The sequence below is a fragment of the Triplophysa dalaica genome, chromosome 9, assembly GCF_015846415.1.
Source record: "Triplophysa dalaica isolate WHDGS20190420 chromosome 9, ASM1584641v1, whole genome shotgun sequence".
In the NCBI taxonomy this organism is placed as follows: domain Eukaryota; kingdom Metazoa; phylum Chordata; class Actinopteri; order Cypriniformes; family Nemacheilidae; genus Triplophysa; species Triplophysa dalaica.
Window position 1 is genome coordinate 15,585,914 of NC_079550.1, and position 26,225 is coordinate 15,612,138.

At 37.3% G+C, this 26,225-nt stretch overlaps 2 protein-coding genes across 8 annotated transcripts in view; one reads left to right on the forward strand and one right to left on the reverse strand.

Moving 5' to 3' along the window:
- Window positions 1–21,439, forward strand: part of rap1gap2a (RAP1 GTPase activating protein 2a) — a 67,079-nt gene extending 45,640 nt beyond the window's left edge. For 5 of the 7 annotated variants that reach the window (XM_056756318.1, XM_056756315.1, XM_056756317.1 and 2 more), the window contains 22 exons: window positions 3,736–3,820; window positions 8,648–8,683; window positions 10,272–10,304; window positions 10,719–10,937; window positions 11,744–11,847; window positions 12,115–12,193; window positions 12,477–12,530; window positions 12,846–12,929; window positions 13,355–13,455; window positions 13,673–13,802; window positions 14,527–14,682; window positions 14,763–14,834; window positions 14,937–15,023; window positions 16,328–16,468; window positions 17,303–17,449; window positions 17,603–17,718; window positions 17,828–17,923; window positions 18,122–18,239; window positions 18,998–19,097; window positions 19,195–19,262; window positions 20,028–20,064; window positions 20,169–21,439. In XM_056756318.1, the coding sequence (XP_056612296.1) occupies window positions 3,749–3,820; window positions 8,648–8,683; window positions 10,272–10,304; window positions 10,719–10,937; window positions 11,744–11,847; window positions 12,115–12,193; window positions 12,477–12,530; window positions 12,846–12,929; window positions 13,355–13,455; window positions 13,673–13,802; window positions 14,527–14,682; window positions 14,763–14,834; window positions 14,937–15,023; window positions 16,328–16,468; window positions 17,303–17,449; window positions 17,603–17,718; window positions 17,828–17,923; window positions 18,122–18,239; window positions 18,998–19,097; window positions 19,195–19,262; window positions 20,028–20,036 (2,022 nt within the window). In that variant the 5' untranslated portion in view covers window positions 3,736–3,748 and the 3' untranslated portion in view covers window positions 20,037–20,064; window positions 20,169–21,439. Of the gene's footprint in view, window positions 1–3,735; window positions 3,821–6,230; window positions 6,500–7,401; window positions 7,541–8,647; window positions 8,684–10,271; window positions 10,305–10,718; window positions 10,938–11,743; window positions 11,848–12,114; window positions 12,194–12,476; window positions 12,531–12,845; window positions 12,930–13,354; window positions 13,456–13,672; window positions 13,803–14,526; window positions 14,683–14,762; window positions 14,835–14,936; window positions 15,024–16,327; window positions 16,469–17,302; window positions 17,450–17,602; window positions 17,719–17,827; window positions 17,924–18,121; window positions 18,240–18,997; window positions 19,098–19,194; window positions 19,263–20,027; window positions 20,065–20,168 lie in introns of those variants that run through there. The other 2 variants (XM_056756319.1, XM_056756320.1) reach the window with 2 other exon arrangements.
- Window positions 21,440–21,467: 28 nt separating this feature from the next.
- Window positions 21,468–24,265, reverse strand: si:dkey-52l18.4 (uncharacterized protein LOC560708 homolog). Its single transcript, XM_056756324.1, has 5 exons — window positions 23,911–24,265; window positions 22,096–22,428; window positions 21,830–21,982; window positions 21,686–21,714; window positions 21,468–21,607 (listed from the first exon to the last, which is right to left on the reverse strand). Exons 1-5 carry the CDS (start codon window positions 23,966–23,968, stop codon window positions 21,509–21,511), a joined length of 672 nt encoding a protein of 223 aa, XP_056612302.1. The 5' UTR covers window positions 23,969–24,265; the 3' UTR covers window positions 21,468–21,508.
- Window positions 24,266–26,225: the final 1,960 nt, after the last annotated feature.

A 26,225-nucleotide genomic window follows, 5' to 3' on the forward strand; every position in this document is an offset into this window, starting at 1 on the left:
CAGGATTTTACAACATATAGTGGACTTCAATGGACTCCAATGGGTTGAAGGTCAGTTTCAGTGCAGCTTCAAAGTGCATAAATGATTCCAGACGATGAATAATGGTCTTATCTAGAGAAAAAATCTGTCAATTAAAAAAAAATCGATATGCTTTATGAACAAATGCTCGCCTTGCTTTGTTCTGGGATGCGTGTTCATGACGTCACGTAATACGTAGTTACGTTGAAAACTTGCACGTTCAACTTGTAAACACTGACATCCCCTTTTCAGCATAATTATTTATTACGTGAAGCCATGATCGCATTTGTGTTAATAAAGCATATACATTTAGATTTTGTTTAGAATATGACAGATCGTTTCGCTAGATGAGACCCTTAGTCATCGTCTGGTATCGTTTAAGGCCCTTTTAAGCTACACTGAAAATGTAATTTTGACCTTCAACCGTTTGGAGTCCATTGAAGTCCACTATACGGAGAAAAATACTGGAATGTTTTTATCAAAAACCTTCATTTCTTTTTAAAATAAAGAAACAAATACATACACATTTTGGATGACGTGGGGGAGAGTAAATGATCAAGAACATTTATTTTGAAAGTGAACTACTCCTTTAATGTCTGGTACAAGACCATTAGCTCACAGGACCATGAGGATCATATTGACATGGTCAACTGAACATATCATGCGTATTGCCCAACCTGTGTACAGTTGGGCGTAACATTGTGATGCACATTGTTTTAGTACTCTACACCTTCCTCAGCTTCTCGTTGTAATGCAGTGTCTGTTGTCCTGTCCTCTCCTGCAGAGTGAGACTGAGGGTGTCAGTGATGCTGATTCATCGGCAATCTGTGTCATTACACTTGAGTCAAAATGCTGATTCACATCGCATGTTTACTAAAAATGATGTACTCCTGAATCTCAATGGCCAGTAATCAACAATACAAAACACATTGAGAACAGCAGTGCACTGTGTAGTCATAGTTTTTAAAGATAAGGGCGTGTCATGCAGTTCATCTTGTTTGATTTAACTAATCTATGTATATTATGTATGCATATGAGTCAAAATCTGCTGGAACAACAGGAAATTTTTTTTGAATTTTTTACTACTACTGTATGAGTCTTGTCAAAGTGCACAATGCCTTGATTTGAATATTTTCAATCATTTTCTTGACTAATCTTTCGTTTTTTTGTCATTTTGGCAGATAAATTGTATAATAACTGATTTTGAGACGAGTCTCTAGCTAATAAAAAGTTTTGAAAAGAGCTTCTCAACTTTGACAACACAGTGTTGAATTCAGTGTTAAGTTATTGAAAAAAGGCTGTGTGTTATACAGTGGCAGTTTTGAGATATGAGTTTTCAGTCTGACAGCATTGATATGCTAATGTATTGTAAATTATATGTATCAGAAACTTGAGAGGGGATTTTTGTTTTGTTTAAAAGCAATTTTTAAAAGATTTGTTACATTAAATTACTCCTTTGACAGATTCTGACCCATACACATAATTGCATATATACTGTATAATATACGGTGATTTGAAAATGCAGTGACATTTGACTAAACTGCCCTTTATGACAAATATTCAAAATATGGAAAGCATTTCTCTTTACTCTTAACAATCGATAAGTCTGTTTATTTTGCTATCCAAACTATGCATAATTATATGCTTAGTTGCACTTTATTAATTGGATTTAGCACTTGTTTTTCTCCACTGCTTGTAACCTTATCAGAAGAGAACCAGTCATTTATTTCTGGGGTCACGACCCACAAGTCCCATAAGAGCAGCTGATGTAGTGAAGCTTTATTCTGATGACACTATTGAGAAAATGTATAGAATAGAGGTGAAATTGGGACACCGCTGGTGGTTTTAGAGTCCTTGGGGCCTCATGTATCAATGCCACGTACACACAAAAACGTTGCGTACGGCAGCTTTCACGCTCACTGTCGGATGTAGTAACAGTGAAATTAACGTGAGAATGTGCATTTACAGCTTTGTCCGTACCCAATGTTTTAGTATGAATTCAACGCAATTCTTTGTACATGAGACCCCTGGTGTCCTCGACCACGATCCCTCAAACAGCTGTGGTTCCCTTGGAGAATGGAAAGACTGACCATCACACTCACGCTTGTCTGTTTGGGTTTTGGGATGTGAGCTGCTTCCGTATGCTGGATGTATTTATCAGTGAGACAAAAAAAGGACATATTTTCAAAATACATTAACATTGTCTAGGTCCTTTTCACCTGTGTTGTGTGAATAATGTGCAGCTCACCTGCTGCTGAAGTGGAGTTGAAAATTCTTCTAGGGAATGAAATAGCAAATTTGCTGTGTCACTGGATTCGACTACTGAGTGAACATGCTTCTGTTTTTTCATTCGTATCTAATGAAAACATTTGTAATTGCAGATGAAATTGTTATAAATATTATATGATCCAGACTTTCGTATTTGCTACATTGATTTTTTTTACTTAAATGTTTGATTTGATTTGATTATATAGCAACAAAATCTGAATATTTGCGCAAAAAAAGGAATTGCTGACATCATGTTCTTTGTGATTTTGATAGTAAAAGCACATTTTGTTGATAATAAATCTGTAATTGTGTTTTCTTTCTAATATTTCAGGTGTTATAATTTTCTGTAAGTTAAGATTTTAATGGAGCCATTGAGTCCAGACTGTCTGTAATGAGACACAGTTTCACTGTTTGCCTTCTGGCCTAATTTTAACCTCTGATTTCAAGTAACCCCTCTCTCATTTGTCTACGTCTGAAGAACTGCTTTTAAAATGCTATCATGTTCCTGCTTATGGCTTCTCCGTGTGGCTTGTACCCTCCTCATTGTCCCTCTTATTTTCCTCTCGTTTGACCTACAGCAGTTTGTCTGCAGGTCTGGTTGCCCAGGTTCTGTTCTTGTTATGTCTCTGTGCAAATACCAAGGTTCAAGAACACAACTGTTAAGGTTTTTTTTAATCCTTTAGCCTTTCACCTTAGTTTCTGGAGGTATAAACATGTGTTATTCAGTAGACTCTGCCAAGGGTACAACACTGACCCTTTGCCCTCTGATTGTGTGTGTGTGGGAGTGTGCGTAGGTTGGTAAAAATTGCTCAAACATACTAAATATTAGTCTTAATGAAAATGTAAACATGCAGGGTTGTGTAAAGGTTTGGTCTAAAGGTAGGGCTGTTAATTGTTAATATGCAATACGAAAGGGATAATTCGCTCAAAAATTTAAATAATTTGTTCATTTTCTCACCCTCCTGTGATTCCAAACTTTCTTTTCTTTGTAACACAAAAGAAGATATTTTGAAGCACATTGGTAACTGAGCAATATTGACTTCCATCGTTTGGACACCGAACCACTGAGACATTTCTCAAAATATCTTATTTTGTGTCATACATGTATGGAATTACAAGTTCCTTAAGGCTTAGATCAAGTAGAAAATCAATATAATCAGTTTGATGTTCTTTTATTTTAATTAAACCTCATAAATCACATTTTATGTTACCTGACTTTTCTTAAGTGCAGAACCCGGGGATGGAAAATAATTTAGCTTAGAACAAAAACAAAAGTCAAAGTGACCTGATGATAAACAGTAATGTCCTTCCAATATTAAAAACAAACATGTTTGTATGCATGTGCATGAGAGATCTCACCTTTTGTTTTAGTTCAAACTACACCACCTGATATTTTTCTATGTACTGTAGTGTGTCTATCGTCTAACAGTTATCGTGTGTGTTTCACAGGAAACAAGAGTTGATGACAATCTCCAGCGTGCCTCTGGGAGAATGTCCACCCTCGCCCCCTCGCACTGCACCCCCTACCATGAAGGTGAGTGTCGTGGTCATTTTTTCGGCCATTACCTGCTATTAGAAACAATCTGGATCATTCGTCTCGCAGACCTTTGCCCTGAAAAAACATCAGACTGTGATGACATCATCAGAGCGTGCCTTTGCAATATTGGATGTGAGACCTTTCTTTAAAAAAAGCACTGACATAATCTGTTCTGACTGATGTAGACATGTACATTAATATATGAAAAGCATACGGTAAGAACACACAGTCTAGTAACAAGAGGTTTTGTTTGAGGTGAAGCTCCTCATTCAAGGTTACTTCTCAATGCAATTCTAATTCCCCCGGACAGAGAAATCTATTTTCTCAGTGTATTAAGGTCCCATTGAGTTTGCAGTGTCTCGTTCTTTTTTATAGTAACAACAGCCTCGAGAGGCTGAAAAGATTTTCTGTCTTGTTTAAAAAAGCGCAGCACTGTGTTCACAGATGAATTGCATGGTGTGCTCGGAGCACAGAGGGTGTCACCTTGAAATGAGACACACTTGTGGAACCGCAGAGAAGGAGAGAGAGAGAGTTTGTTTTAGGGAGAGAGGGAAGGGGAGGAGGTTAAGCTATTAAACTCGATATAAAAATGATCCAATTTACAAACACAATCATTTTAGCCAATGCTTTGTTAAAAAGGTTGTTCATCATGCAGATAAGATTTCCTTTGTTTTTATTCGTTATATTTTACACACTTAGGAATATTGCATTCTAGGCCTATAGTAATTATCAGAGCCGTTAAAAAACAGAGTTGTGACACACTTTAAATCCTCCACCGCATGGTCACATTGTTCATGGAGCTCTCAATAGTTCAAAACTGTCAGTCTGTTTGAATGGGTTTATGCAGAGAAGAGAGGGAAAAACAGCTATATTTGCAACAGATTTCAATAAACGCTCTCTGTTTATAACTCTAATAGACTTCCGTTATGCTGCCTATCTGTTTCTCTGGGCTGCCTTTTTGCACAGACGCACCCTCCGAAGTCATGGCGTTCGGCTCCTATTTGTATACAAACGCGGCCAGCGTTTTTTTTTTTTTACTAAAAACGGGCCTTTGTCAGCTTTTTATTGTCAAAAGAGGTTTGCTGGGCTTATTGGTTTATAAAATGGTTATTACATATGTGTAGCAAGGTTTCATAAAATATAGTACAATAATAATTAGGCTATGTAACGCAACAGCCGTTTTTAGATAAATATAAAATAGTTTTAGACAGTCAATATAGATTTAGTTAAAATAGGTCCAGATCTCTCCCATTTATTGATTCTATTGAGAAGATTACAAAAGCTATGGATCAAAAACAATATGCTGTTAGAGTAGTTATAGATCTTAAAAAAGCTTTCGAAAGTTATTTAGGAGATAAGAGATTGGAGACAATTTGTGAAGTTGGGAGAATATTCATCCTCATATTTGGATATTGTTTGTGGCGTCCCCCAGGGGTCAATACTAGGCCCAAAATTATTTTTACTTTCTATAAATTATATGTGCAAAGTTTCAAATATTTTAAAACTAGTTTTATTTGCAGATAATACAAATATTTGTAGTTCTGGGAGGGATTTAAAAACACTAGTAGAGACTATAACTTTAGAAATGGGCAAATTACACTTATAAACACTAATAAAACTAAATGTATGTCATTCGGTTATTTAAAAAAGGGAATGGGTTTAAATCCTAGAATGGGTTACTGAAAATAGGTTTCTCGGGGTGACAATAGATAATAAAATAAGTTGGAAATCTCATATAAATCATGTACAAAATCAACTTTTTAAAAGTGTGGCAGTACTGAATAAAGCAAGGATTGTTTTAGACTACAAATCATTCCACATTCTTTAATGTGCATTGATATTACCATATAATTTGCAGAAGACATTTCTTGTACACATTAACACACTAAATATTTCTGTACAAGTGTTAGACCATAGTTTGACAAAGACACATAATTTACATGTAACTACATCCTTATAATAAAACACCAGTTTTGCACAGATGTGTTTTAACAACTAACCAACTTATAGAGCCCTTCAGGACAGAAGTTCCTTCCGCATTCCATTCTTCCAATGGACGTCTATGCGAGTGTCGCAACTCTGCGACATATATAAATATGCTCCTTTAAATGAAGTCATCTGACGGATTTAGAGGCTTTTGCATCTGAACTCTTCCTTTACATCTAGTCCTCACACTGTATAATTTCCCAGGACCATAAACACACATAATTAAAACACTCACACATATGCACACCATGTGGAAAGATTCCATTAACACCTGTGTCGGGTGTAAGCACATTGCGGTCAATATGAACGTATTCATCTGCACGTGTATTTGGCAGCTTCTTTTCAAGATATACATTTGTGTCCTGTTCAAACAGTCTGTGGCCACTCCCAGTGTAAACCCAGAGCCTATTGAAGAATAGAGGAGAGCGAGTGTGTGTCGATGATAAGCTCTCCTACCCTGTGAGTTTAACAGCTGTGGTCAAATACAAACCAGAAATACAAAAGACTGATTAAAGATCGAAAGGAAACAGGAATTGAATCGTGTAAAGGGAGAACCTGATCACTTGTAGACGCACTGGTATGACCTGTTCTAGGGTGTGGAGGCTCTACATTGCCAAGCGGACTCGACCTCTTCCTGTTCAATGTGTTTAAAAGTGTTTGCAGGAGCACTGCTAATCGGAGGAAAGGGAGGTATGTGATTGCCCACACACATCAATACATTAGGTTTTACCTTCGACCCTGTGTTAGAGGTTTGTGCGCACACATGAGACTTGTTGCATGTTGGGTTGTGCGGAAATCGGCACAGCAGGGACGTGGTGAGCTACAGCAGTTCATTCATTATTTAGTTGGTATCTGAGTGTTCGCCTGAGCAGAAGAAATATATTCTTTATGTAATGTTTGTTCATAAGCCAGCCTTGGGCAGTATCCCAGAAACACATTTTATTATCCCACAGGGTGTGTTTGTGTACCCATTTAACTGAATTGTCAAGACAAAAAATGTAATAATGTTGTCATATTCAGGTAGACAATGTTTACCATGTCTATTTTTAGCATTTAAATGGATCGTAAAGGTTTAATGGTGTCTATCAAATTTCAAAGGCTCTTTTATGCGCAACAGAGAATAGTTGGATGTTTTTGTGGTTCATTTTAACGTGGGTGAAGCTTCAGAGATTCAGGACGGGGTCTTGAGAGGTGCTATCTTTTCCGGGACTACCGTTAAATGAACAGGTTGTTGTGGTAGATAAGCTCAGTGCTCTCGGTTAGCTTTCTTTGAAAATACAGTGACCATTTTCTTTTTTATCGTGAATTTATGTTTTTCATATTTCAACATCATCAAAATGTGGAGTGTTTGCTTGTTGGAGTTTTGTTTGGTTATAAACAATAATGTAAATTAATGTCATCAACAAGGTCCAAAATTTGCTTCCAGGGGGTTGTCCTGTCGTGCTTGTGTTGTATTGATGCTCTATTGGTGGTCTGGATTTGTCAAGGTTACAGTATCTGGGTAAATGTGTCTCTGCTGCACATTGTTGACATTGTGGAGTCGTCCGTGGATCCACGACAGGTTAAACATTAACTGGTTTGGATTTACTCTCCCTCCTGAATCTCTCAAGCTCCATCTGATCATTCATAGGAATATCTCTTAAACTAAAGGGATCTATTGTAGTCAGGACATAGTTGCTGTAGATTAAGTTGTTATGGTACCTGAAAAACTAACTGTTGTTTTCTCCAGAGGTAAGATATATAAAGCATTTCTTAGACTCTAGATTCAGTGGAAGTGTTGAACAAGTAAACCTTCTCAGGAGTCAAATTATTGCAATGCTTAAGAAATTCATATATTTAATTTAACAATTAATTAATAATATTTAAGCAGTAATGGGAGCACGAACCATCCTCTTAATGCACCTCGAGCAGTTATTTTGAAGTTATTGTGTACAGGGGAAGTTCTTGGGCTTTGGTCAAAACAGTTATCCATGGGCACTCAGCAGGCGTTGAGCTTTTTACATCATAAGTCTTCTATCTCAACCTATATCATTTAATACTTAATAATACAAGACTCTTATTTCTGGACATTTTTTGATCGATTGTTGATCCAGTTGGTTAGGTCTTTTGTCTTAGGGCTCTGTGGGTAGGACAGTTTTTTTGTGTAGTGATAAGGGTGTGAAGACTACAAAAGCTTTTCTTCCCTCTTTGTGTGGCATGAATGCAGCTGCATTTCTGTTTAATAGCTCCTCATTATCTAATGACATCTGAAAACATAACTTACACACGGCCAATTAAAACTGAATTTGTTTCTTATGATGTAAAAGTAACTTTTTTTGAACTTTTATGCTTTTGTGTTTGCAATTAATTACGTAGAAAACAGTAGTTGTTCCTTTAGAAAACAGAAACTAATTTTTATTTGGTGAATTGGGGCTAATAGTGAAGGACCATCAGTTAAGAATGGCCAGCTTTCAAGGGAACTTCTTACTAAAAAAAAATTTTTTATAAACAAAATGTTGACTGTCAAAATCTTTGGAGATGCATAATTTCTGTAAACTGTAATTACTCTAATTCGTGTTATTTCATATTTTGTTTGACTATTATTAATATTTATCTAAACATGAACATTATTATTTAATAAAGCGATAAAAAAGAGGAACATTTTCTAAAACAATAATGAATGAGTCACTGTGTTTGATGGAGTGTTGAATCTCTCCATTACTTCTGCTATTTCCTGACAGGTTACAGTATGTCACGTAATTTTCCAAAAGAGAAATCAGTTGTATGTAAATACTAGTCATAAACCATGATTCAGACATTTACTGTAAATATTAATCTTGATTTATGTCTCTTTTCTAGTCTGCGGAGTTCTTCGACATGCTTGAAAGAATGCAGGTAAGACTTCTTCTCCTATCATCGGACCAAGTTGACTTAAAAGTGAACACAGTTACTTAGAACAGCAACCCTTGAATAATGGTCCTCCTCTTATTTTGTACTTCAACCGAAGAGCATTTCTAGTATGTAATTCGTTAATATAATAATCACAGGATTCTGTTTGTGTTTGTCCTTGAGTGATGGATAAGTGTTTCATCTTCAGCGGGACGCAGTGGACAATATTCTGAATGAGTAATCGCATGTCTGAGTTCATTTTAAAACTCATTGATTGGTCCAGCACTTTTCTCTGTGGTCAGTCTGGTAATGAGGGTTTGGTGGGACCTCTCTGGGGACAGTGGGGCTGGGAAAGGACAGGCTGACCATTTTATATGACACAATTGGCATGATTGTGTTGTTTGTGGTGTGTATGTATATGAGCACGTAGATGATGCTCAGCAGGTAGATAAAGAACATCAATAGTCTATTGAGGCAGGACTGTAGTGTGTTAGCCAGGTGGTGTTAAAGACTCTGGTCTTCTCGTCTTGTCTTTTTATAAAAGTGATGGATCGATCTCCGAGTTTGACTGAATGCTTGAAATCTCTCTCCAGTGGATCACACGCACTTGTGTTCTTAATCAAAGACCTCATTGCCGTTAGAAATGATAAAAGGTCCCACTGAGCAAGATTTTTTTGAGCAAGAAATTTTGCTTTTGTTCATCTCTTTCATTGAGTTTCACAAGGTCAAAACAACGTATTTGTTGTAGTTGTTAAGTTCGTTGCAATTTATATAAACATTTTATTATGGTGGAAACTATGGTTTTAGAGATAACAAAAACGGATGGTATATTCTTTGGAATAATGCGCATTTCACAACCAGGTCCGGAACATGTTTTATAGAGTAAATTTTGATTTCTTGTTGACTGTTAACAGAAGTGTTTGTTTTGGGGAGTTAATTTGAGAACCAGGTTTTAATGTTGATGCTTATGTCATTGACCCCTCCTCTTTTTACTCTTCTTCTGCTCACCCGGATAACGTCAGATACCTAAAACTGAGGAAACTAAGAAATATAAGGTTTGACTAGTATTCACAGTGTGTTTTTGTGTTGTCTGGAAGTGCATGCGTAATTGTTGTGTATATGGGTAGTCTATATATTTTATTACATAAATATAAAGAGTAATATAAAATAATAAATTATTAACAATTAGTTTTTTACAGTTTTGCTGTCATACTATAGGAATCATGCTGTTTATTTATCAACTACGCATGTGTAGTCTTCTTTATGAAGATTTGCTCAGTGACATTGTGAACTTTTACAATCATCCTTTATAGTCGTTTAAAAGCAGGCAAGTACAATTTTGTGATATAAAGGTCAGACTCTACCAGAGGTCATGGCAAAGTCCAAATGCATTGCTGCCCATAATATTCCATGTATCATAATAGGAGTGCCCATTTGCTAAGAGCAGTTCTTTTGGCAACCTTGCTTTGTTTTTATAGATCACGTTGTGTTGAATCCTGATGTGCTCTCGGAACTTTTTCATTAAAATAAACTGTGATATCTGCTGTTTTTTGCCCTGTTATCCAATGATCTACTTCCTTTTTCTTTCCGACAGGATGACTACATCCCTTACCCCCGGATAGAGGCTGTGAGTTCCCTGACACACATTCTCATACAAACAGTTTATAAACTCAAATTCATTTAAATGAAGTGTAGTTCTGCATTTCAGGAAACTGTAAAAACTGTGGTTAGGTATTTTCAAAACCCAGTGACAAACATAAAGAGTGACTATGAATAATCATTTATGGAAGAAAAAAATCACAGAATATACAGTATATAGATACAAAGGACAGCCGCGACATACTACTCTTGCGTTGACACAAATGTAAAGATCCCAAATTGGTTGGGCTTTGTCTCAAACTATAATCTATAAACTAGTTTTCTCCTATAAGTGAACCTTATTAACTTGGAAGTTTTTAAAATGCTTTAATTGGAAGTTACAGTATACAATTGCCACCCATGATGGTCTATTCAATCTAGTATTTCTCTGTTTCTTCTTTAGGTCCTGGAGAAGGGTGGCCCCTACCCTCAGGTCATTTTACCTCAGTTTGGCGGTTACTGGATTGAGGACCCCGAGGCCCCGGTCGGGACGCCCACCTCTTCAGACAGCAGCTTCTGTGAGGAGGAAGATGATGGTCTGAGTCCTGGTGGCGCAGGCTTCGGTTACAGGCTAGAGTGTAACAGCACTTCAAGGGCTTACCGCAAACACTTCCTGGGCAAGGTGAGAGTTCAGTTGTAAATATTGACAGTATCCGAATATACTTGGGTCGTTGCTTTTTATATTTCAGCCAAGCGCATCAAGGGCAAAGTGTTATTGCTGTCTCATACATGTGACTTGAAAAAAAATTGCATATCCACATTCACAAAATAACTCACAAAGAGATGTTAAACACATTATGTAATTGTAGTATTTATTACTTGTTTTATCTATTCGAGGGATAGATAGCTTAAAAGTCCAGTGTATGAAATTAAGCAGCATCTAGTGGTTAGGTTGCAAATTGCAACCAATGGCTCACTCCACCCTTCCCTTTCGAAGCGCTACGGTGGCTGGTATGGGGACCCGCGGTGTATGTAGATCGAAAAAGCTCATTCTAAGGCAATAAAAACATAATGCTTCATTATGTGAGGTTTTCATACACCTCTGATGACATAGTTATGATTATTATATTGCATTTCTGATGATAGATCCTCCAAAAATAACACTGGTGCACCACTGGAGCTGGTGTCCCATTTTGCTGAATAAATTCGTTTGGGAGTTTTTTCTCAAGGCTGTAGTTTATTTGCACTGTTTATCGATTAATGAATTTTGATAGCACCTCTTTAAACAAACATTTTGTGCACCTTTTTCGGTATCTCTGTGTTTCTGTGTCACAAAGCGCTTGACTGGACCAATAAAGAGTCACCTCTACTGAGCCACACTTGAGTGATATAAATGCAAAATCAGTCTGTTGGAAAATGAACCCCTCTCGTAGTGTGTGAGGAACAGAACTGTGAAATGACACCCTCACCGATCCCTTTCTCTCTCAGGAACACATGAACTATTATTGTACAGCCAGTAGTATGGGACACCTGATCATGTCTTTGAAGTATGAGGAGACAGATGGACAGGAGGCACTGCGCATCATGCTCAGGTACCACCTGCTTACCATAAAGTCACACTTTCTATTTCACTGAAGCAGAGAGAGAGCTTGTAACCATTTTGTATCTTAAAGGAACAGTTAACCCAAAATTGAAAATTCTGTCTTCATTTACTTACCCTCAAGTTGTTCAAATCTTTTTAATATCAGGATTATTGACGATATAAATATGTTGTGACGCCCCCAAAATACACATACTGAAACAATGAGAATATAGATTTGTTGCCTTGTAAGTCTATTTGTTTTTTTGTCATCTTGTAGGTCAAAAACAAAGACCCTTCATGAGCGGATTCCACTTGAAGGTCTCGTCCAGCTACCGAGCGTCCCACAAATAGCCAAGGTGTGTATAAGTTTATGGCGGAGCTGAGCCTGATGTGTACAAGGGTTGCAGGTTCAAGTGGTAAACTTCACAGTCCTGCTTTGTCTCCATTGTAACGTGTAACCTTAAGCTCTGTTCCTCTGTATTATTTGTTATGAAACTGTAAATAAAAAGCATCTGCTAACCACCATGTTGAAACCTATAACGCGCAACCTTCATGACCATCTAAACGTCCTCTTTTGAACCTCGCTCGATGACCTCAGAAGTTCCAAGATGTTCACATCAGATGTGTGCTGTCTTTCAGCTGCTCTGCGATGATGTCACAGGTCTGAAGTTCAACCCCGTCCTCTACCCCAGGGTGAGTATCTCCGTCTTTATTTCTCGCTCCATCTGTACCTTACCTACTCCAGGCATCAGAAATAAATAGGGCTGTGTTCCACTCTAGCGCCCGAGTCATCTGAATTAATATGTCCCGTGCTCCGGGGAAATCTCATATCCATCTGCTTTACGCTGTCTGCCGTGCCTAAACCACACTGTGTGTGAGAGAGCCTTGACCATGTCGTGTGGTCTTTTGGGCACGGCAAACACAAACGTCTGAATTATAGTGTGGGGCTGACACGCACATTAACTCCTGCGGGTGGTTTTGCTCACTTTTTGTTTTCTTTCACTCAAGGCCTCGCAGATGATGGTCGCTTTCGATGAGCACGAAGTGAACAACACGTTTAAGTTCGGAGTGATCTATCAGAAGTTTGGTCAGGTAGGATGTTGTTGCTTGCTGAAAAACAAAACACCTTAAAGGGATAGTTCACCCATAGTTCGTCATTTACTCACCCTTTTCTTTCTTTCTTTCTCAGAACACAAAAGAAAGTATTTAGAAGAATGTTGTGAACTGGCACCGATTCACTTGCATTTGTTTTGTGTTCATACAACAGTGAATGGGTGCCGACGCTGTTCGGTTAGAAACATTCCTCAAAATATCTTCTTTTGTATTCTGCGGACTACAGAAAGTCACACAGGATTAAATGAAAAGAGGGTGAGTAAATGATGACAGCATTTTCATTTTGGATGAGCAGCAAAAGATCACTTGTGTAAGGTGGTCTTCTGGAGGTTTAATCTGTATAGTATAACAAAAACATTTATTTAATATATGTCTTTCTGTTTCTTTCTGCTGCTCTTCATTAGACATCAGAGGAGGAGCTATTCAGGAACAATGAAGAGACGCCAGCGTTTGCCGAATTCCTCAGTGTTTTGGGAGACAATATTGAGTTGCAGGATTTTAAAGGGTGAGAGATGGAGATTAAAGTCTCAAAACTGCTGCCAGGGGTCACCTGAGCACACATAACGGCCTGTTTTAATATTAAACAATATTCACTGAGTGTATTTGTGAATAATTTATTTAATTACCCCATTGTGCATGTTTTTGTCTGGAAGCGTAGGCAGTCGGTAATCAGATCTTTCACAAGACTAATTTGTCTGGTTTTGTGATGTTGCGCACCACAGGTTCAGAGGTGGTCTGGATGTGTCTCATGGGCAGACAGGATCTGAGTCCATTTATACGATGTTTCGTCAGAGAGAAATAATGTTCCATGTTTCCACCAAACTACCTTTTACAGAAGGAGACATTCAGCAGGTTTGTAATGAAAATATACAGATGATTTTTGCCCCCATAACTTTACGACCCATAAAGTTTTTTATTGCTCAGAAGGGAAAGTTCATACAAATTCATCCTCATGTCATTCCAAATCTGTATATGACTCTTTCTTCTGTGGAACACAGAAGGAAACATTTTGAGAACGTTTTTCAAAATATCTTCTTTGTGTTCTGCTGAAGAAGCAAAGCCATACAGGTATGGAAGGACATGAGGATTAATAATAAATTAATCATAAATAACATAATTTTCATTTTGGTGAACTATTCCTTTAATGGAGTTCTCATTTATCTCATTGATTTATATAATTTTCTCAACAACAAAAAAATGTAATACAGTAAAGTATGATTGATGATTTATATCGAGATTTCTAACTCGAAATTGCAAGGAATTGGAATTGCAAGAACAATTGACAAAGATCTTTTCTGTAACTCAAGTATACAATTTTTCGGTAGTAGCAGGAGACCTAAGTATGTTTCAACTTGTTCCCCATAAAATAAGGAAAATCATGTTTACAAATGATAATATACACTTCAGCAATAATTATACTTTTCATCTCATTGTTTTGCAAATATGCTGTTTAATTCTAATATATTACAAAGTAAATCTCATTTATATGTTGACCCGAGCTAAAAAAAAGGTGTTGCTAAACACATTAAGTGCAGAATATTTATGAGTAGTGTTCTCCTGTGTCATAATCTCTCAGCTTCAGAGGAAGAGACACATTGGCAATGACATCGTCGCGGCCATCTTCCAGGAGGATTCTACTCCATTCGTACCCGACATGATCGCCTCTAACTTCCTTCATGCCTATGTGTTAGTGCAGGCAGAGAACCCCTGCACAGATCATACTACATATAAGGTAAAGGGACCCGAGGTAAATGTCTACTTAGATAGCTGTCAATCACCATGTTGATCTTAAATGTTAATTGGTGTTTACAGGTGTCCATCACAGCAAGAGAAGATGTGCCTCAGTTTGGCCCGCCTCTTCCGAACCCCCCAGTCTTTAAGAAGGTAATAAAGGAAATTTGCGGGCAGTGATGTATCTGACTTTCAATTAAAGGTGAAGAAGATGATGATCTTTATCTAAGATGATGGAGATTTGTCCTTCCCCAGGGTCCTGAGCTCCGGGAATTTCTGCTGACCAAATTGATTAACGCAGAAAACGCGTGCTGCAAGTCAGACAAGTTTGCCAAGCTGGAGGTGAGCTGATTTATTAAAGTGACAAAGTCACCTTCCTGTTAATAATATACAGCTGCGGACAATATAAGAGAGCATTCCAAAATGTTCATTTATTCAGCATTTATAGATGTATCAGGCCTGTTCCTGTCTATTGTTCAACAAAATAAAATTTCAGGTGTGACAAAGCCTTCAAAAAGCAATGTGAAGAACTGACAGCATAACAAGACACATGAAAACTGTGATAAAAAAATATTGTACAACTTTCCTAAATACATGTACAAATAAGACTGTTGTATTCCTTAAAAGCATCTTTTCTGTTATTTTGGCCTGTTTCTACAATCTTTTTATATGAAATCGAGGAGAAATATTGTTAGTAGTTCACAGAATGGAACATAAAATAATTTTAACCGAAACACATAATTATAAACAGTTAATTCTGAAAAACTGAATATATATATGTGACCCTGGAAGACAAAACCAGTCTCAAGGGTAAATCGAAATTGAGATTTTTACATTATCTTAAAGCTGAAGAAATAAGCGTTCTATTGATATTTGGTTTGTTAGGATAGGACAATATCTGACGGAATAACAATTGTTTACAAAGGTGGAATCTGAGACTGCAAAAAAATCTAAATATTGAGAAAATCGCCTTTGAAATTGTTAATCATAGGTGCTGTAGCAGGCCATCCACTTACAAAAATAAAGTTATTATACATTTACTGTAGGAAATTTATAAAATATCTTCATGGAACAGGATCTTTTTTATGTTATCCAGGTTTTGTTATCCAGGGTCACAAATAACATTTTTTCGCAGCTGTATAATCAAAAACAGGTCCATGAATTAGTAAAAAATAAAAGAATAGTCCACTCAAAAATTATAATACAATTTATAGGTATTTTTATTTATATGTTGTTTCAGACCAAAATGTTAGTTATTATTTTCTGATATTTTCAGTTTGTCTGATTGGTTCAGTCTGGTTTGTGATTCAAACAGTTCACTGAAAGGATCTGACTCAAAAGAATTCATGAAAATCAGTGAATAAAATTTCAAAAGTTCAATTTTCTGATTCAATGAGTGTTAAGAGCCCACTGGAGGGGAAGATTATCAAGCTATAATAATACTGTTTTGGTCTGTTCCTCAGCCAAAGTTACCATATGGCTTCAGAATAATTGTAATATAGCCCATAGGATATAGTGACGTGGTCATTATTGGGTTCAGATTAACATTTAATAACAGAACTTTTGTTTTTGGCTAAACGGTTCCATTATCTACTCCATCACCTACTGCATCAATGCTTATGTGTGTGTGTTTGTGTGTTTGACAGGAGAGGACACGGGCAGCGCTCTTAGATAACTTACATGATGAACTTCACAGACAGACACTGGCCACAGTGGGACTGGGCTCAACATCGGATGAAGAAAAACTAGAGAACGGTGGTCACGGCGGTCTTTTGGAGTCCTTTAAGGTGAGACTGTCCCGTCTTACAAATTCAATATGACTTAAGATAGATTGCTAAATGTTGCTCTAGAGGAAAACATTTGAACCCTCAAGATGTGAAAGATATGAAAATGCACAAAACAGTTTTGAGCTCAGGTTGTTTTTTACCGAGTACTCATATTTTCTGTGCTTCAGATGTATGTTTGTGTGCGTGACCATGTGTATGTGATGTGTGATGTTGCTGTGTGTGTGGCTGTTTACAGGCAGGGTGGAGTTGTGTGTGGAGTGGTTTGCAGACACACATTTATCCTGCAGGGCTCTTCGGCGTATCGGCCGTGATTGTGTTACGATATCAAGCCGATCTGATGCAGATGATCAATGCACAATATGAAAAATCACATTAAACTACGATACAACAACATAAGACTCCTAAGATTTCTTCTAGATTCATTTGCAGATTTTGCTGCAGTCAAAATTGCAATATCGTAAAATCAATATTTAAAGTGTTGTGATTAATATGTAAGTAAAACATAAAAATGCATATGTCAAACACACTGATGAGGAGAATAGATTGTGGTTCCTATCCTGCTTTCACACTTTTATGATATGTAAAGTTGACATCTAGCACCACCTACTGTCGCCTCATGGCAGTGCAAAAAAAATATTTCTAATATTTGGGATAAAGTGATATAAAAATACTTTTCGATATCTGTAATTTCACATTTCCCTCCTATATCCATCTACAGTATATATATATTATATATATATATATATATATATATATATATATATATATTTAGTATACTTAAAACAGACTTATTTAAATACACATTTAAATGCGTTCCTTATCTCTGTCTCTCAGAGGGCCATGCGTGTTAGGAGTCACTCTATGGAGACTATGGTGTCTCATAAACACAAGGCTCCAGGGGCGACGGCAGGCGTCCCGTCCAGCGTCAGTGGTGGTGGACTGCCACAGAACAGCCTGGAGTGCACAAAGAGCACCTTTACTGTAAGAGCCGTATACTTCTCTTATCTGCCTTGTAACTTCCCTTTCTATACATTTATCTTGTTTAAACATAAAGATAAGGCAAGAATTATTACACAAGTGCAGTGCAGAAGTGAATGTTCTGGGCTTTGATTTGTGCGTGTGTTTGGGTTTTAGCCACCGGTGCTGTCTGCTAAGTCTCCATTAAAGAGTCCCGTAAAGCGACGCTCCGGTCTGTTCCCCAGACTGCACTCCAGCACAGAAAGTCCGACTGAGAAACTCCCAACTCGCAGGTATCGCATCTACACCATCTACACATATCGACTACAAAACAATAATTGAAACCTATTGGAAACATAAATAGGAAATATGTTTCATTTCACAACCTCTGTGCTTGTGTAGTGACCAAAAAGCAGAAGCGTTCCCTTTCTCACAAGAAGTGAAGTCAGAGACGTCATCCAATCCCAGTTCACCAGAGATCTGCCCAAACAAAGACAGGTGAGTCTCGCTTTCAAGCTCTCAGTTTTAATTCCTCAATTGCAGCACACAAGAAATAGCGTTGGGATGTTGTGACCTTTGCTGACTCATTTCCGTGCTTTGGCTTTTGGATAGATGTTATTTTTATATTCTTTGGCTATTTCCAGTAAGGTCTTGGAATATAATTTATTTTCTGTGTGTTCTGTTTGCTCCCTGCAGGCCTTTCCAGAAACTCAAGGAATGCGGGGGCAGAGCTAACATCTCCAGGTCATCATCCAGCACCAGCAGCTTCAGCAGCACAGCCGGAGAAGGAGACGGTCTGGAGGAGCTGGACAATGTAAGACAAACACTTCTGTTTGACATGTTAGATTTTCTGGAAAAATCTGTGAATTTTGCATTGTTTTTTGGAAGAATAGATATACATCCTTAAAGCACAATAAATTGACTTGGCTAAAAATGTCAAACACGTATTTAAATCATTGCGGATAAGTTCACTACAAAAAAGCAATTCATTACACTTCGGTCACATCCAGAGACTTCATGTACACTGTACACTGTACATGTACACTATCGTACGTTTAATGAGTCCTCATATTGATCCATTCGCTCTGATGCCTGTCAGTGTGCTTCATGACTGGACAAGAACTGATCCCAAATCAGTCTTAGCAATAGTAATAGTAGTTGGAACTGAATCAGACTGTTATTTATCTGTAGGAATCTACATGCATCTTTTAGAGAAGATATTTGAAAGAGTGTGGTACTTTAATGCATATAGCTCACCATAAACTACCCTTTATAATCTGCAAAACACCATTTATAAACATGTTAATTATTGTTTTGGTTAAAAATAAAATAAAAATAAATAAAGTTAACTATTTATTAACTATTGTTATTGCAATTTACTTTCAATGTTAAAACACATTTGTCAAAATTGCAAGCCAAGATAATTAAATGCAATTGAACATTTTATAATTGTTCATGTTAACTAAGAAACAAGGACAATTTAAATAAAAAATTGTAAAGTAAAGATGTAAGTAAATATTCTTAATGAAGGTTTTATATAATGGAGGTGTTATTGTGTGTTGTATTTTGTAGAGCAGCCACCCATCCACAGCCTCATCTGTGTACAGTCCATGTTTAAGTGTGGAAAGCCAAAACTCTGGAACCCCACTGATCATGTGCCGCAGCCCCACAGGTAACACAATCACACACACACACACACACACACACAAATGCTTTTATTAAATGTTGGCATTTCAGAAAAACAAGAGCCTGCCCTTTGTTTTTCTCAGATGTAAAGTGTAAAACTTCACCACGGTCCAACTTGAAATTCCGCTTCGACAAATTAAGCCATTCCACAGTAAGTGCTCAGTTTTGTAATATCATTTGTAACTATAAACTCAGGTGTACGATTACACAATTGACATATCACATCATGTATTTTTATGCTAAACAAGTTTTATAACTAGAAATTATCCATCATGAATTCACATGAAAGTTTGCTACAAACCAGAATGGAGCCAGGTTGTTGGAGGGAGCGTTGAATATTTAGAGCAATCGTGCACAATAATACACAACAAGTATTTTACCTTTGGTTATATAATCAGTGACATGTAAGGGATAGTGTACAGGTGCAGAAATAAGCCCCGACAGTGTGACACCGGTGGGGCTTATTTCGCGATAACAGCCGGCTGCTTGTACATTATCCCGGTTATTTCACAGCTACGTGCCACATGAGAAAAAACTGGAAATGAAATGCAAACTTGAAATATTTGATAAACTCATTTTAACTGAATGCAAGAACAGGCAATTAAGTTTAATCGTTTGTAAATATGATGTCATATATGTTAGTGAAAGACATATTTATATCTAATTGCTCAAAACATGACAAAAAGCAAAATGATTTGCTGCATCCGGGTTACTGTGTGTTATTAGGTTTGAGAGGTTGTTATCTGGGAATAACGAACCTGCAGATGTAGCGTCTGGCCAATCAGAATCAAACATTCCAACAAGCCGTATAATAACTCTTAACATGATGTTTATTGCTGTTTGTTAGAAAGTTACACCTGTTGCTGAATCATGAATCAGCCAATCACTCAATGAAAATAATCCTTCTTTCTTCCAGGGTCATTAGGTCAGACAAAAGCAACTACAAGGAAAAGGTACTATTTAGATCATTGTGTGCTATACATCTATTTAATCTATATATATCGATATAACTAATCTGTACTTAATAACATTTTCTGCTGTTTGATTTTCCATGCAGTGACTTAAATCAATGGAGTTATTGATTTGAAGAAAACTGGACAATTCTAATGAACACTATGTTGAGAACTGATTTCAGACCATCATGCTATTGTACAAACTCACACAGAATTTAATGTAGGGGACAGAGTCTTACTAAAAAGCAAGAAATGCCTCTGCTTCAACAACGTAAATGTAGTACTTAGTGCTCAAACAATTGTTCAAAACGTTCCTTGCCTAGCTGCGATTGCTTTCTAGACGCTAAATATGAAAACAGCCACTTGAAATACTTGAACAGCACACAGTCATTACATGTTACAAGACAAAACTGCATTATAAGCACCCAAAACTCTACAGCCAGCCGTGAGTCTATTGCAGATACAGGATTACGGGTCATTTGAGTGTTGTGAGTCGTGAGACATCGCCCTTCAGTGTAAAGCCTTAAATATACTACAGAGAATCATGCTCTGTTAACACAGATCAGTTTATTTTATTTTTGAGTGCTGTGAGATTATGTAAAATTCACATTTCATGTGCCATTTTTTTCTTGGGGTTACCAAAGAGAAAGATCACAAGGGTAGTAAAAAGCTGTTGATTATGCCATAACAAATTCTTTACAAATGCAAAAAATATATGAATTGGTTTGATGACATTGAGCAGACACAAAAAGCACAAAAAGTTCATATTTTTAGACTTGTGAAGATGCCAAAAATGAATTTCCACCTCTGTTGAAGCATTCAGCCACGACTGAAAGAATGACACGTCTATACACATTTTGAAGGGACTTTGAAAATGAAGTTATTTGTTTGCTTACGTGTGTCTCTCTTCTTTCTTCATGAATCAGTTTCTGGTTAACAGTGGTACTCGTCGGTGAGTCAGAACAGAGCCACTTCTTGTACACTAGTGAAAACTTTGTTTGATATAAAAGGTGTTGGCATTTATGTCTGTACTGACATAATTTATTGCTCTCTTTGTCGCTGTTACGTAATATTAATGAAGAGTATCCAGAAGTTAAAATAAAGAAGATCATTTAAAAATATTATTTAAAAGATTATGTATATGTATATTTGGTTATGGCATGTGCCATTAAGAATTTATTATAAAATAAAATGTATTTTGTGTCAAAAAGTGGTCGCTTTTGTTTTGATAAATGTTTGTGTACTTTACTTTCTACATCAACTATGTACAAATACAGTTACACAATTTATACACACTATAGACACATTTTACAGAACATTACTGCTCAGAGAAAGTTCAGAAAGAGTTTCTCGGTGTGTATCCAAGACTGTAGCTTTACATCACTGTTTTTGTGTTCCTGTTTGCTCTGGTATCTGTACAACCATGTGAAGTGTACTTCGATCATTAGAAACGCAATGAGGAGTAGATAGTTGGCTGAATTACTAGTTTCGGAGGGTGATTCTGCAGCCTTGTTTCATTTAATGCAACTTCTGCATACACCACCTGCATTAATAACCACAAATAGTAACATTAATGACATATTGAGTACAAAAAACTGATGCCTGACCGAATGATACTTACTTCCTTTTTCGTTTTCACTCGTTCTGCGACTAAAATGAGAACAAAATATCATTGTATACACTGAACGACAAACATACAGTAAGTATTTCTATGCTAAAGTTACTAAACGACCACATCGGTGTCGTGTGAAGAGGTGGTTCTTACAGGATGTGCGGGGGTGAGGAGGCACTGTCGGTGTTGATGGATGACACTTGGTCAGACACCAAAGCAATCCCAGTACAAGAGGAAAACCCGTCAAGGCGCCAAGACACACCATCAGTCGATGAGAGAGACTTCTCTCCGAGGACCCTCCTGACGCTATACAGACCATAAAAAACAAAATGGATTTGGATAATCTGTCTTAATCCCACATGTAAATAATTCACCGCCTGAATTATATGTATAAATAGCATTTAAAGAGAGAAACCTACCTGCAGTCACATTAACATATGTAACATGTCCACTGCTGCTGAGATTTTCGACCCATGATATCTGGCATTTGTACGCTCCAGCATCTGATTGGTTGATGTTCTGGATGTGGACCGTCAGTACTGTCCTATTGACTGTCAAATTGTTATTAGACAGCTGAATTCGTATTGAAGGAGAGAGGAGAGTAAATGATGTGCTCTGGATGTCCTGGAAAACCCATCCACCATTCCAGCCGAACCCACAGTGGACCACCTCACAGCTCATCTGAATCCTGCCCCCCTCCGGCACAAACCTTGCAGCACGATTGGCCCGAACAGATTGGCATTGTCCACAAACTATACACAAAATTATTGCTAAATCAATAACAATTATTGTGTAACAGTTACATTAGATTAGATTAGATTAGATTCAACTTTATTGTCATTACACATATACAAGTACAGTGTAACGAAATGTAGTTTAGGTCTAACCAGAAGTGCAATTAGCAAGTGCAGGATATACAGTGTGAATAAATACAGAATACAATATTAGAAAAATACTTTACAATGGGCATGTACTATAAAGATATGACAGTCGGTATGTACTATGAACAATATAAACAGAAGGATATATACTGTGAACATTAATGTACAGGTGGTTATGAACATATAACAATATAGACTATACAATAGTGCAAGTGACTTGAGTGTGCATAAGTTACAGACATTAGCTATTAAAGTTACAGTGCAGTAGATGAGTTGATGCGGTTATTAAAGGTACAATGCAGTACATGAGTTACTGCAGTTATTGAAGTTATAGTGCAATACATGAGTAGATGCAGTTATACAGTTACAGTGCAGTTAGTGCAGTTATTGAAGTTACAGTGCAGTAGATGCGTTAATGCGGTTATTAAGGTTACAGTGCAGTAGATGCGTTAATGCGGTTATTAAGGTTACAGTGCAGTAGATGCGTTAATGCGGTTATTAAAGTTACAGTGCAGTAGATGCGTTAATGCGGTTATTGAAGTTATAGTGCAATACATGAGTAGATGCAGTTATACAGTTACAGTGCAGTTAGTGCAGTTATTGAAGTTACAGTGCAGTAGATGCGTTAATGCGGTTATTAAGGTTACAGTGCAGTAGATGCGTTAATGCGGTTATTAAGGTTACAGTGCAGTAGATGCGTTAATGCGATTATTAAGGTTTCAGTGCAGTAGATGAGTTAGTGCAGTTATTGAAGTTACAGTGCAGTAGATGTGTTAATGCGGTTATTAAGGTTACAGTGCAGTAGATGAGTTAGTGCAGTTATTGAAGTTACAGTGCAGTAGATGTGTTAATGCGGTTATTAAGGTTTCAGTGCAGTAGATGAGTTAGTGCAGTTATTGAAGTTACAGTGCAGTAGATGTGTTAATGCGGTTATTAAGGTTACAGTGCAGTAGATGAGTTAATGCAGTTATTGAAGTTATAGTGCAATACATGAGTAGATGCAGTTAGTTATGCAATAGATGCAGTAATGCAATAGATGAGTTATAGTGCAGTAGAGAAGTTGGTGCAGTTATTGAAGTTACAGTGCAGTAGATGAGGTAATGCAGTTATGAGAGTAGTCCATTAGTGCAAATGAGCATTCAGTGTAATATTCCTGGTGTGCAAGTGAGCAGTATAGAGTGCAAATGATGCAACATCCGTGGATAGAAATGAAAACAACCTCCTGGTGAATAAAAACATTGTAGTTTTTTATTAAAACCAACCCATTCAATCTATTAGTGTGTCTGAGATACTGTGTTGTTTTACTGTGGCCTTATTTTATAATTTGTGCAAAAATTGTATAAAGTGACTTACCTTTCAAAATGTTCAAAAACACAACTAAAGCGAGGAAACACCTGCCGATTGTTTTCATGTTTTATATTTTCCCATACTCCAGTTCGGCGGTCGTCACAGTCCCTGAGAGGTTCACTTTGAAAAGCGGTTTCTTCTTACATATCTCCAGAGTACAAAAGGCGACTTACTTTACTGGCTTCAACAGACTCTTTGTTTTAAGGTTCCCGTAATTCACAATGTGAAGACTTTCGGTCGAATTACACTTGGCAGTTTCGGCTGTTTTGTAAAGTGTGTTTAAGGAAGGAAACGCAGATGGAAAAGCCAGATAATTTCCTTCCGCCGCACATCTGTTATAAATCAATTCCCACTGCTGGAATAGAAATCGTCATGGAAACCATATTTAATGGTTATAACGGGAATTGTACATTTACAATGGAAGTTACATATTACGGTCTGTACAGGTAATGTGTTTGGTTCTGTTGGTGGGATGTTATTCGGAGCAATACCACTACACGTGTTCTCACGGAAATACGAGTTTCCGCATATTAATTCCCGCTTACTAGTGGTAAATACGACATCAGAGGGCGTGCAATTCTCACCTTGTATTGTTTTTTTCAGCATTATGACTAACGTTACACTGATAAATTATTCAAACTACACACTAGAAACAGACCTCTGTGTGTTACGTGTGTTCTGACCAACTTTAATGCTAAATATTGTGCGTTTAGCAAGAAATTAAAACAAGGTGTATATTTTTCTGTATGGCCACACGGTGGTGCTCAAGTCAAATAGTTTCACTGCAGTTGAGGATTAGGACTTGGTTCAGGTTAAAACGGGCATGTGCGGGCAACAACACAGCACCAGCTGGTGATAAAGTCAGACTCTTTAAAAAAAGTATTTATTGCACGAGTTTAATCAGGTAAAAATATATATTCATATATGGCCTTAATCTCAGCAGGATTGATCATTCTTTCATGCCTACTTCCACCTGTAAATCAATACATATATTGAACAATATTTATATATATAAGTAACAAATGAGGCTTGGCCACAGGGAGGGACGCTAGAAAGCTGCTCCATTTCCTGCAGAGTAACTTGAGTCACTGGACCTTAATAGCAACCAGATGTGCAGAATGTCAGTGAGGACATACAATCGCAGGATATGTGTGTTTTTCTTAGAAACCCCCCGTCGGTACAGCATCAGTCCAAAACGTTACGCAAGCTTTAACGAAATCACTCAATCATTCAGCGTTCAGTCATTTCCACGTATGCGTGGGATTCTTAAAGCAAAGGAACCTATGTAACCAGTTTTATCCATTAACGCTCATTACATGCAATTCCCTCTGTACAGGTCTGCAAGTGAACCTAATCTTCAAACCGTGGTGGGATTAAAGCAGAAAAGGTGGACCACCCTGTGAAAATGGGGGCAGGAATGAATCAAGTGGACTACGTGCTGGCCGACCTACAATGCAGGCAGCAGATACAGTGAAAGGAAACCCTTACAGGCCTGTACAAAGGTGTTTCGACTAAACCAGCAAGGACACCGTAACCCATTTAAATTTTGTTTATGTGAACTATGCTTTGAACACTATAGAAAGTACTAAGTAAACAAGAGAATAACTGTATTTCGCAGAGGCGTGAACAAACTATTTTCCCTCACGAATGAAAAGACAGATCAGTGTCATCTGAATGCCACAGCCCCAAGACACGCTCAAATGTCTGCTTTCTAAGATTTCTTGGCAGCACCATTTGGCACGTATTTATTCCGTATTAAGTTTACAACAAAGTTTTGTTCTAGTTACAAGAACAGGGCCATCTGAGGTTCCTCCATCCCATGCAGGAAAAGCATGCCAAAACTGACAAAAAGTTTGATGGTAATTCAGTAATGGATGAGGTGGAATGTAAACAGAATGTTAGCCATCCAGGCAACATCTTTGAACATCAAATGGCCTGTTCTGACAAAAAACACTAAACCAGTCGTGCATGACAGGCGTAGAGAGCCTGATGTGTCTATTCTGACAATAAAGCCTTTCACACACAGGCAGTTTCTCAGCGAGAAAGCCTCCATTGTGCTCGTGTTCTGATACTGTGATACTTTGTCTTTAATAAAAGGAGACATGGGTGACTTGAGTTGCTTTCGAATTATGCAATAGTTTGAGCATAACTTGTGTATAATGCAAAAACCATACCAGTGGATGTGTTTCATCATATTGTTTGACGTTGGGTTGTAATATTTGTTGTAGGTGTAGTTCATCCAATAAATATAAATTATGCCACAAGCTTATTCCAAACATGCTCTTGTTATTTTAGGGCAACACAAACTATTACCTGTCAAG

What these genes read in the sequence shown, in the direction of transcription:
- si:dkey-52l18.4 (XM_056756324.1), bottom strand. Translation starts at nt 23,968, where the DNA reads ATGAAAACAATCGGCAGGTGTTTCCTCGCTTTAGTTGTGTTTTTGAAC. An exon ending in ATATGTTAATGTGACTGCAG is followed by an intron (nt 21,983 to 22,095) that starts GTAGGTTTCTCT and finishes TGGTCTGTATAG; the next exon opens with CGTCAGGAGGGTCCTCGGAG. An exon ending in TCCTCACCCCCGCACATCCT is followed by an intron (nt 21,715 to 21,829) that starts GTAAGAACCACC and finishes TTCTCATTTTAG; the next exon opens with TCGCAGAACGAGTGAAAACG.